At 39.6% G+C, this 12,573-nt stretch overlaps 1 protein-coding gene across 1 annotated transcript in view; it reads left to right on the top strand.

Moving 5' to 3' along the window:
* The window catches only part of LOC131035274 (dihydrolipoyllysine-residue acetyltransferase component 1 of pyruvate dehydrogenase complex, mitochondrial), a 199,419-nt gene that overhangs the window by 39,457 nt on the left and 147,389 nt on the right, over window positions 1-12,573 (top strand). The window contains exons 3-4 of the mRNA XM_057966946.1: window positions 1,571-1,628; window positions 1,712-1,745. Coding sequence (XP_057822929.1) covers window positions 1,571-1,628; window positions 1,712-1,745 — 92 coding nt within the window. The remainder of the gene's footprint in view (window positions 1-1,570; window positions 1,629-1,711; window positions 1,746-12,573) is intronic.

The raw sequence follows: 12,573 nt of genomic DNA, 5'->3' as shown, positions 1-12,573 counted from the left end.
GAGAACTCCCAAGTGACAACATCCATGTCATACCAATAATAACATCATTGACCCCCATGTCAACTGCATAGAATTCATCCTTTAGCTCATAATCACCCAACTATATACTCAAATTAGAGATCTTAAAAGTACAAGGAAGCTTATTTGCATTAGCTACGATCACCTTAAACCCATCGTGCTCTTCAGTTTGCAATCCCCCTTGCATTACATCTCTCACCTTGAATTTTATTGCCTTTTGAGCACTAGTGAATTTTGCAATGGTCCTCTCTTCCCTAGACCCTTCTTCGGATCAATTTTCTTCTTCACTGCTCTTGGAATCCGAACGTCGTTCTGATTTTTCTGATGCTGATTCCACAGCAGAAAAATACTTTAGTTGCTTGGCTTTGGCTTTCATACTTCACTTATGTGATGGGTCTCAAGGTTCTCTGCAATGGAATCACACTTTTCCTCCCGAGGTCATTCAGCTGCTCACTATCCAACCCGTTGGAATCATTTTGTTGCTGATGTGATTCCCTATGAAACTGTTTCTTTTCTTTGTTCTTTTTGTGAGGGAATCATTTGGACTGAAACTTGCTTCTAGAAGTAGAAGCCTCCATATCTCTTGCTTTTTGATACTCTCTTGTAAAGTAGGTGGATTGAGAGCCTTGATCCACCCTCTCAGTGGATTTGTCAACCCATCCATGAAAAGAACCATGAGTCTCCTCTTTGAAATATCTGTGATCAGCACTGCAAGTTGCTGAAAATCAGCAACATATGTCTCTACTGAACCCCATTGCTTTAGCTCTGCCAATTCCTTGAAATGCAGCTCCGGATCTTTCTCTCTCTAGTACTTCTCATCTTATTTTTTTTGGAGTTCTTATTCCCCTACTTGGCTATTTGTTTTTGTATCTTGACCACATTTGGGTGGCCCACAGCTGTATTGTATTTTATATTTCTTTGTTTTTGGTTCTTTTATTTTTGTGGGCCTGTTTAGGATTGTAAACTGTTGTAGTCTCAAGTCCCATTGACCTATTTTTGGTCATCAGAGTACGTTAATATAATATCATTTCTAAACTCATTGTACTAAAAAGCTTCACTATTTGTTTGTATGAGAGGTGATGGTGTTGTGCTTCACTAGTTTATTTGTGTCAAGGTCAATAATAATGAAAGTGATATTGGGAAGGAAAACTAAGGGCAAAAATTACATAGGAAGCTAAAGAGAAAGGTTAAGGTCTACCTAAATGGAAACTATACATTCTGTTATGGGACACTTTTTGTTTCTAAAAGAACTTAAATACAAAGTAAGATTTAGCACACTAGTACCTTGGGCAATTTAAAAAATAAAATCTTTTGACACATTTTTTTTGGATGTATTTCTTGCTCCTTTTTGTGGTCTGCATGAAGAAAATTGAAACAGTGCTGGAAATATTTTATTTCCTGTTTAGACATTTTCTGATTTTTTAGGTGATAAGCATGATAGAATTATTATTTGATACATATGAGGTCACTCCTTATTTCTTGCATTTTTAGGAAATGTTTAATGTTTTGTAATCTTTTCCATTCATCCACCATAATGGAGTTGATATTACAGGCATGGTTTGCTCATCTCATCCATTGGACTTCAGCAGAGTCAATTTTTGAAGCTTGAGGTAAGGAATCTGTAATTGTTTGAGCATTTTTGTTTTATCTAATCCTTGAATTCTTTATTAACTGGAGAAGTTTTGGGTTTCAGCTGCCATTTCGGACGCAGCAATTCTCTTCCAGTGGTGAGTTGTTTATAGGCATTCAGGTTTCCAACTTTTGCCTTAAATATGCTGTGGTAATTCATGCTAATTTATTGATTTGATGGAATAATATCCTATTTACTTTTTCATCATAATCCTTGCAGTTGAAATGTATTGCTATAATCACATTAGAAAATAAGTCCACATATAAAAATGGTTGTGTTAACAAATGTGAATATACATCATAACCAAAGGCTAAGCAATACCTCTTCAAATTGTGTTACTTTTAGTTTTGGAGGTTAATCCTTGTATCTTAACTTTGAGGTTTAGATTAAATGTGCTAGTTAATACAACAGTTTTGAGCAGATATTACCAAACAGCCAAGAAGTTGTATAAATACAAATATTGAAATAATAAAAATACTCTTTCTTTTTGAGCCAACTATACCCTAGTGAAGTTGCAGAGAATCCAGAATGTGGAAGACATGGATTTTTGGTTAAGACCAAGGTTATTGTGTAATTTCCTTAGTCTACTATCTTGTTGTATGAATATACCCAAAATCAGACATGCTTTCAAAATATAAATATACATGCATAGGGAGGAAATTATAAATGTCATTGTGAATGTTATTTTGAGTCCTGCTTCTGTTATCAAGGCTGCTGATTCTCAACTGACTTGGAGGTTTATTAGATCACCCTACAAGGTATATATATGTCTCTATATTTTTGAGTTTCCTCATTTTTATCTATGCTATTCTTTGTGCCGTTAGTTTGTTGTTGACTTCTATGACAACCACATGCATAGGAAAGGTGTTATCATATCGTGATAAGATGTTTTTGAGGAAACTCTCATGGAAAAAAATGGGTTATTTGAACACAAATTGCATTTTAAGCTGCCTATTTTTCTTATTCACTATTGTGAATTGTTCACAATACATGGAACAATTTGGTGTAATAAGTTGCTAATCAAGAAGTGTCAGTTGAAACTTTTAAGTAGACTTTGAAACTCTTAAATAGATATTTGTTCCTATCTCAAAGGTTTGAGGGGGTCCCATAGTTTCTACACTGGATGATTGGGACACTCCATTTTTTGAGAGCGTTGATGACCTGGTGCATGTTTCTGTCTTACAAGATATTGGTTATTGTTATCACAAAAGCTCGAACCCTTGCTAAGCTATCAACTCAGCAACCTTGTGAAACATGGAAACAACCCCGAAGTGTGGGACCTTGCGCAAGGGGGTTGAATCTCCGGAGAAGACTGACTTCCTTCTCAATCTGGGTGCAGGTGTTGAACCAACTCAACACTTCAAAACTTACTTCTAAACTTATTCTAACAAATTGCAGAGATAAAGGGAAGAGAGAATGCTTGGAATGAAAGGAGATGATGCACCAAGATAAGAGATTGTTCCTCTCCCCACCCGAAATGACACAAAAAATCAACTGAAACACCCAGGAGATGCACAAACTTCAGTTGTATGAGTGACCCCAATGCGTGTATGAAGATTAGAATTCACTGAATGCCAAGAGGGGAGAAGGTTTCCCACAAGTCACACTCAGAAATAAATTTAACACAACATATATGAGAGAAGAACCACAAAACATACACCTATGATGAAGGTAAGGAAACATACACAGCATACATAAGTTGAAAGTAGGCAAGAATGGTGATTTCAATTAATTATAAGGCCAATGGCCAAACTTACAGTTGCACAAATGCAAGATAAATACAAGAGAAGTGGGAGAGCATGGAATAGCTCAAGCCAGCAGGGAGAGAACCCTTTCCAATGAGTCTTAACAGCCTTATATCGAAAAATGGTTACAAGAGTGATCATGACCCCTGCATGTCAGTCTGGGAGTGCAGGGAAGTGCATGCACTTGACCTTAGTACTTGTAAGCAACCTAGCCATACCCACAAAAGGCAACCCTAAGAAGGTGCATTGACTGACCTTCCAAAGTCAGAGTATGCAAACATGACATAAGTCACCACAACAAGCATGGCCCCATACCTCCCTTGATGGAAATCTTGCCAAAAACATTAAATGCACCCCTGTGGCTCCACAAAAGAAGGTGCACAAGTCACCAAAACTGTCGGAGCATTTAAAGCCTTGAGTGTCGATTACGTCATCTGGAAGTGTCACTAGTCGGAAAGAAGTCCAAAGACTTCGGAAACTTGGGCTCCCGAAGTGGGGAAGACAAGGAAAGAACCTTGGAACCTTGGGGTTCTGGAGGTCCGGGGAAGAGGAAAGAGACGTAGCAGGGAACTTCGGAACCTCGGGGTTTCGGAGTTCCAGAGAAACTAGAGAGAAAGGGCAAGGAGGGAAGGAGCTTCGGAACCTCAGGGTTCCGGAGTTCCGGGAAAGAAGGAAGGGAAGGCTAAGGAAGGAAATCCGGAACCTCGGGGCTCCAGAGTTCCGGGGAAGAGGGAGAAGAAGAGGAGGGAACTTCGGAACCTCGGGGTTCAGGAGTTCTGGGGAAGAGGAAGAAGAAGAGGAGGGAACTTTGGAACCTCGGGGTTCTAGAGTTTCGAAGAAGACAAGGGAAAGGAACTTCGGAACCTCGGGGTTTCAGAGTTCTGGGGAAAAAAGGAGGCAAGGAAAAGGCGGAACTGTGCAAAGGAACTTCAGAACCTCGGGGTTCCAGAGTTCCGGAGAGAGGAAGAGAAAGGGAAAGAAGGAGAGGAACTTTGGAACCTCGGGGTTCCTAAGTTCTTGGAAAAGAAGGGAGAGGCAGCAAAGAGAGGGAACTGAAGAACCTCGGGGTTCCGGAGCTCTGGAGAAAGGAAGGAAGAACGGCTAGGAGGGAACTTCGGAACCTCAGGGTTCCAGAGTTCCGAAGAACGAAAGAGAAAAGGAAAGAAAGGGAAGGAACTTTGGAACCTCGGGGTTCCAGAGTTCCAGGGAAGAGAGAGGAAGAGAAGGCTTAGGAACTTTGGAGACCTGGGTCATCGAAGTTGGGGGAACTTCAGAGACTTCCTTCTGACAAGACAACACCTCACACTTCATAATTCCATTGCTTTTCTCCTTGATCAACTGGGGCAGCGCTGGTCCATGGAACATATCTTTGATCAGTTCTCACTGATGGACCAAGGGTGTCATAAAATGACAACAGTTATCTCTTTGCACTTTTTGCGAGTTTCATGGATTTTATTGGAACATTTCTTCCTGCTTCTCCTTGTAAGCTTCCATCTCTTCATGATTTAGAAGGCAACGCTTTTAGGCGATTAGATTTTGGGGGCACTTGATATGGAGCCTTATGATGTGGAGTCCTTGTTGCTACACGGGGTTCGTCTAATACTTTTTCTCACAAATATGAGTGTCTTGAGATGCCTGTAGATTTGACTATTGATTTCACTAGTTATTAGTATGACACTTGTAAGATTTGTCATACCGATTTGGCGATAATGACTTGTGTGATGAGAACTCATGATCTTCTATCTTTTGAGGAAGCTAGTGGACGCTAGGTTAAAGGAGGACAATATTCATTATACATTTTGTAACTCTTCCCAAGAGTAAGAATGTTGTAAATCTAAATTGGCAGTTTTGGCTTGCATCTTGGTTTAGATTTATGGATTTGGCAAATTTATTTTTGCGGTGGGTTTCTTTTATTGTCCATGCAAAAAACATATAAAAATTATTATACACACACACAAAGTTATTGGTTCGAGTAATAGGTATCTAAACTCGATACAATGGTATGACAATTTTTTCCCTTGGATACGAGTATGGGAACATATATATATATATATATATATATTACATAACAATATATGTTCAAAATTATAAATTATTAATACGTTGAAGTATTTGGTAAATTATGTTATATTTATTAACGATCAAGATGATCATTAAATAGAGATACAAGATCAATATTTCTATTTAGAAACAACTTTTAACTGAAGAAAGAAAGGAAACTCCTAATATTTACAATATTGTACATAATTAACCATTAAATAATAGAAATAAGGATATTCTAATACCCTCCCTCATTGGTTAATTTGTCTACTACAACAAGTAGCCCCCTGAACTTAGCAAACTTATTCGGAAGTAGGGACTTGGTGAGGATATCTGCAGTTTGGTTCTCTATAGGAACATACTACAAATCCACGGATCCATCTTCAACCAGCTTGCAGTTGAAGTGACAATGAAGCTCAACATGCTTGGTCCGCTCATGGAAGATAGGATTTTTTGCGAGTTTCAACACCCCTTGATTGTCATAGAAGAGGGGTGTAGGACCTGCTTGAGATAGTTAGAGATCAGAAAGTATCCTTCTAAGCCAAACTGTCTCACAAGCTGCATTGACTGATCCTCGATATTCAACATTAGTCGAGGAAAGAGCTACAACTTGCTGCTTCTTACTGGTCCAAGTGATAGCACCTGTGCCCAAACTGAAGACATATCTGGATGTAGACTTTCTGTCATCAATAGAGCTTGCCTAGTCCGAATCTATGTAACTGATGAGTCTGGGCTCTTTCATCCATCCATAGAGGATACCAATGTTGCAAGTGCCCTTGACATAGCGCAGGATCTGCCTCGCTGCAGCCCAATGTTTGAATGTAGGAGCTGTCATGAAGCGTGATATGTAACTCACTACATAGCTCAGATCAGGTCTAGTGGAGGTGAGATATATTAAACTGCCCACTAGTTGTTGGAAATCGGATTCATTCTCAATTGGAGAATCGGATTTGGACGACAACTTCAGGCCTTACTCCATAGGTGTAGAGGCAGGTTTGCAATCTTGCATTCAGAACTTGTCTACTAGAGCACCGACATATTTGGACTGAGAGATGAAGACGCCATGAGGTTGTTGCCAAATCTCAACATCTAGGCAATAGTGCAGAAGTCGAAGGTCGGTCATGTCAAAGGACTGACATAAACTCTGCTTGATTGCTTGAATCAAAGATGCCAAACTGCTTGTGATGATCAGATCATCAACATATATAACCATAATGATAATCTCGTTGCCAGTAGTCTTGACATACAGATTTGAGTCGGAAGGACTCCTCTGGAAACCTTGATCTGTGAGGTACTTATCAATTTTCATGTACCATGCTCGAGGAGCCTGTTTCAGGCCATAGAGTGCTTTTATCAATTTGAGCTCCTAGTGTTCTTTTTCGGCAACCGTGAAACCAGGAGGTTGTGTCATGTAGACCTCTTCGTGTAATTCACCATTCAAGAAGGCACTCTTGACATCCATTTGATGGACCTTCCAACCACACTGAGCGGCCATGGCTAGGACTAATCTGATGGTGCTCATCTTTGTAGTCGGAGCAAAGGTTTCCTCGTAATCAATGCCTTCACGCTGAGATAAGCCTTTGGCAACAAGACAAGCCTTGTACTTATCTAAAGTACCATCAACCTTGTATTTTACCTTATAGACCCATTTGCATCCAATGGGTTTCTTCTCGGGAGGAAGATCATATAGAACCCAAGTGTTATTTTTTAGCAAGCTCTGGTGCTTAAATGCCATAGCTTGTTCCCACTCAAGTATCCCTTTCGCCTCTGTGTATGTTTGTGGTTCATACACATTGGGAATGTTGGCCATGAGAGCAAAATTGACATAATCAGGCTGCTTGCTCTTCTTTCAAGCAGTTCTACCCTTGAGGAGCTCATCATCATGAAGATCAACCAGTGTCTTAGCCCACCGTTTAGGCCAGAGAGTAGAAGTGCCGACATCAGAGGCAGGAGGTGCAACAGGATCAAATTCATCTAATAGAAGATTGGATGAATCTTGAGGAAAGTCAAGTGGTGCAATTGCGTGTCTAGGTGATCTTGCAGAAGAAGGAATTGGTGTAGGTGTAGGATTTGGAATAGCTGGAGCCCTCCCATCAGGTGGACTGAATGGAAGACGGACACCCAAGTCTGAAGCCTTGAAAGGATGATCCTTAGAATCCACAACTGGAGGAGAGGGCTGAAATGGCCCTCGACCCTCATCAAAAACCACATCACAACTGAAGATGAGACGATCTGTCTCGATGTCAATCAGTGGGTAGGCCTTGTGATTATCACTGTAGCAGCATGAGTTTTTGGCTTTTAGGATCCAACTTGGTGCGCTTAGCATCAGGGATCCAAACAAAAGCAATGGAGCCAAAAACCTTCAGGTGACTGATTCTGGGCTTGCGACTTGACCATGCCTCTTCCAGATTCTTTTCTTCACAGCCACAGTAGGAGACCGATTCATAAGATAGACTGTAGTGTTAACTACTTCAGCCCAAAATTTCTTTGGAACACTCTTCTATTTAAGCATAAACCGGGCCATTTTGGTAATGGTGCAGTTTCTCCGCTCAATGACACCATTTTGTTGAGGGGTGTAAGGTGTAGTGAGTTCGCGCTTGATGCCATGTTGTTCACAGAAATGGGACAAACCAGAAGAACAAAATTCTCCCCCATTATCAGACCGAAGAGTAATAATATGATTACTTGACTCTTTTTCTACTAATGCTTTGAACTTTTGAAACACAGCAAACATTTCTGATTTTTGATGAAGAAAATACACCCACGTTTTTCTACTAAAATCATCAACAAAAAGTAGAAAATACCTGGACCCAATAACAGAAGGAGTAGCCATAGGTCCACAAATATCAGCATGGACCAGTTGAAGTACCTTAGAAGCTCTCCAGGAGTCGCCATCTGGAAAAGGGAGTTCGATGCTGTTTTCCAGCCTGACATGCTCCGCAAACTTCGAGGTTCTGGGTTTGGATCTTTGACAATCCGATGACAAGATCTTCCCGAACAAGCTGAGAAAGATAGTGCACATTTAAGTGCTCATATCGCTGATGCCAGAGTGTACTAACAGAGGAGTGCTTGGCTGCCATGGCAAGCTCTTGAGAATCACTTGAGTCAACTAGTCTGAAAAGACCATGATCCTCAAGACCCACAACAACAGTTGTCTGAGTCTCTCGATCAATGATACTGCACTGATGTGAGTTGAAGGTCACGTCGAGCCGAGGAGAATGTCTCAGAATTGGACTGACTGAGAGGAGGTTGAGTTCCATTCCTGAAACATAGTACACATCGAGGAAAATTAATTTCCTCCCTCCAAATTGAATCTGCACATTGCCCTTTCCGACAACTATGTACTCTTCCCCGCCTCCAAAAATGACTAAATTTGAGTATGGCTGAAAATCAGTGAACCAATCCCGACGATGAGTGAAGTGGCGAGAGGCACCTGAATCAATATACCAGGCAGAAGATTTGACATGGTTTGCAGGTCTTTTAGCCATGAAGGTGTAAAAGGCAGACGCACTCTACTCAGTGTGCTCACTACATTTGCCTTCTGCTGTGAACCACTTTGCCTAGCTTGTGCAGCCAAGTGTTTACGACACTCAACTTTAATCTAACAATACTTATGGCAGTAATTGCACTAAACACTCTTTTTCTTAGAGCCTTCTGATGACGGAGCAAAGGGTTTCTGCTAAGAAAATTGAGATTTGCCTTTGTCCTTCTGAAAGGATCTGGCAAGAAATGCTTGTTCCTGTTAAATTTAGAACCTGAAACAAGAAATCTTACAAGAACACAAAAACACAAAATCTTATCTTGGGAAAACCCTCCACCTGAGGGTGAAAAACCCAGCCACACTCAAATGAGCTTTATTAACAATACAAATCTGATACAGTGCTGTCACGCTTCACAAGCAATGATAGATACTACAATCAACATAATAAAAATAACCTTATGAGAATGGCTTCCCCCATTCAGAGGACATATATTCCTTTTACAATGTATATTAGCACCTCAATCATACACACAAAGATAACAAAGAAAAAGCCCGAAAAAATCAGGGTAGCTGTAGAGATAGCGTTCTTCCAACCTGACACGGATGATCATTGAAGTATATATGATAAATTGTCTACATAAAAATTGCACCACACTTTTCATATGATTTGTTATACTGCACTCCACATACAAGTTGTTACACCGAGCATTGTTAAGGAAGAACAAGAACATGTGGATAGCCAGAGATGATGGAAGGCAGAGAGATAAGACGTCATAAACTCGACGTTAGTTACTAAAGAATGCGTAACTCCTCTTGCACTGAGAGTAAACACATAGCCGATGACGCGCATAAGTCTTATACACCGACGGAAGGCTAAATGAAAGAATTTTTTCCCAGAAGAAATACGAAGGAAAAATAAAAAACAGCTGGCAACGTGAAGCATCCATAAGTGCATGATCAAGAGGGGTGGTGATAGATATAAACAAGAATGAAAATGCTTCCAACAACTTGGAAGCAAGGAAATAATCCGCAACAAACAACGAGTGCAAGAGGTTGAGTAAAATCACGAACTTAGAAAGGATGCAAACAACAAGACGAATCTCACAGACATTGCAAGAAATGATGTCTCTTGAAGTTACAAACCTTAACACTCCCTCTTAACAAAGGAGAAATCATTTATAGATTTTCAAGTCATGGAATCTCTCAACATGACAAACACAATGACTGCACCCATATGTGTAAATAACAAATAAATTATCACGAATTCTCTCAACGTGATAGCATCATGGATTCACTCAACATGATGTTCACCATGGCTACTCCCATGAGTGAAGTAAACACAAGCTCTCATCACAGAGTCGCCCAATGTGATGTTGTCATGGAGTCTCTCAACATGACATACACTATGGCTACCCCCATAAGTGGAAATAGCATCAAGGGCTTTCACGTCAAATTTCTCCGTCACAGAGAAAAAATGCATTACAAGGGCTTTCACCTCAATTTTCTCCATCACAGAGAAAAATTCATTACAACATGAAATAAAAAACACTGAAACTGAGACTCTCTCTCAGCAAGAGCATCATTCTCCACAATACCAAGCTTATCTCGGAAATAAGAAAGCTTCACTCTAGGAAGTGGCTTCATGAGAATGTCAGCTATCTGCTCATTTGTGCAAATGTACTTGAGCTCAACAACTTTCCTTTGAACCATCTCTCAAATAATGAAACTTGATCTCCACATGCTTGGATCTATCATGAAAAACAAGATTAATTGAAAGCTTTATACAACTTTGATTGTCATTGAATATCACAGTTGGTTCCAAAGGCTGCCCAAACAGTCCTGTAAGAAGCTTTCGAAGCCACACTGCTTCTCGAGCTGCTACAACAGCTGCAACATATTTCGCTTATGCTGTACTTTGGGCCACACATGATTGCTTCCTGCTGCACCAGGAAATCATAGCCGAACCTAAGCTGAAACAACAACCGGAAGTGCCCTTCTTGTCAGGTACACATCCTAGCCAATCTAAATCAGAAAAACCTTGCAATTTCAGACATTCACAAGAAGTATATTTCAGACATAAATTGATATTTTTAGCTGCAACAAAATGAATCTGTCTAGGCTCACACATAAATTGACTGAGAGTGTTAACATCATAACATAAGTCAGGCCTTTTATTGACTAAATACATCAAAGATCCAATCAATTGCCTATACATAGTAGGATTAACTAAATTTGAAGTAGCTGCAACATCATGTAACTTTTTCAGATTTGCTTCCATGGGAGTTGCCATAGACTTGCAATCTAACATACCAAATCTTTTTAAAATGTCAATGGCGTATTTCCCTTGTCTCAATATGACTTCATTTGACCTTTGCCACACTTCTAAGCCAAGAAAATAATGCATAAGACCGAGATCTTTCATCTTGAATTCAAAAGCTAACTCTTTCTTACATCTAGCAATGAGATCATCCTCTCTAGTAAGAAATAAATCAGCAACATATAGAACTAGAATTAAGGCTTTATCATTAATTACCTTGAAATAGATATTTGGATCTGCATCATTTTTGAGAAAACCCAAGCTCAACAAATAATGATCAATTCTTTCATACCATGCACACAAAGCTTGCTTGAGGCCATACAAGGCCTTTTTCAATCTGCATACATGTGATTCTTTCTCATGAATCACAAAACCATCTGGCTGCTCAATAAAAACTTCTTCTTCAATTACACCATTCAAGAATGTTGTCTTTACATCCATCTGATGTAATTTCCACCCTTTAACAATTGCAATAGAAATAATAGATCTGATAGAAGTGTACCGAGCTACAGGAGCAAAGGTCTCCTCATAGTCTATACCTTCCTTTTGAGAAAAACCTCTAGCTACAAATCTAGCTTTATATTTTTCAATACTCCCATCAGTTCCATGTTTAATTTTGAACAAGCACTTAGAAGAAACAACAAATTTACCTTGAGGTCTAGGAACAATATCCCAAATTTAATTCTTGATGATGGATTGATATTCTTCCAACATTGCATCTTTCCATACTCGCTGTTTTGAAGCCACTTCAAAACTTGAAGGCTCGGATTCAATAATATGATTCATTAAAGCAACATATCCTGCAAATTTATGAGGTCTCTTACTTTCTCTGAAAGTACCACGAGGAGCTGAATACTTTTCAGCCTCTTGCATAGTATGCCTGGCCCACAAAGGTCTCTTCTTGCCACATGAAACATTACTAGGTTTAGCAGAGGTATCTATAGGATCAACAAGATCAATAGGAACTTCTAAATCAGGAGACTCCCTCTGAATCTCAGAAGGGAAATCAGGAGCAGCAGTATCCATATTTTTAGAAATATCAAGATCTTCACCATCAATTTCCTTAGAAGTCTTTTTAGATCTTTTGCAAGCTATATCTTCTTCAAATGAAACATCTTTGCTGTTTTCTATTTGTTTTTGATTTAGAATGTAGACTCTGAAGCTTTTGAGGATTTATAGTAACCAACAAAAATTCCCTTCTTGCCTGAAGGCTCTAACTTAGACCTTTTATGCTTTTAGGTACATGAATGTAAACTGGACACCCAAAAATTCCGAGATGACTAACTTCTGGTTTAATACTTGAGAATGCTTCTTCAGGAGTCATATTGTCTAGAATTTGATG

The sequence above is a fragment of the Cryptomeria japonica genome, chromosome 9, assembly GCF_030272615.1.
Source record: "Cryptomeria japonica chromosome 9, Sugi_1.0, whole genome shotgun sequence".
NCBI classification, from domain to species: Eukaryota; Viridiplantae; Streptophyta; class Pinopsida; order Cupressales; family Cupressaceae; genus Cryptomeria; species Cryptomeria japonica.
Note: the sequence above shows the minus strand (reverse complement) of the source record. Positions and strands in the feature narration are given on the sequence as shown.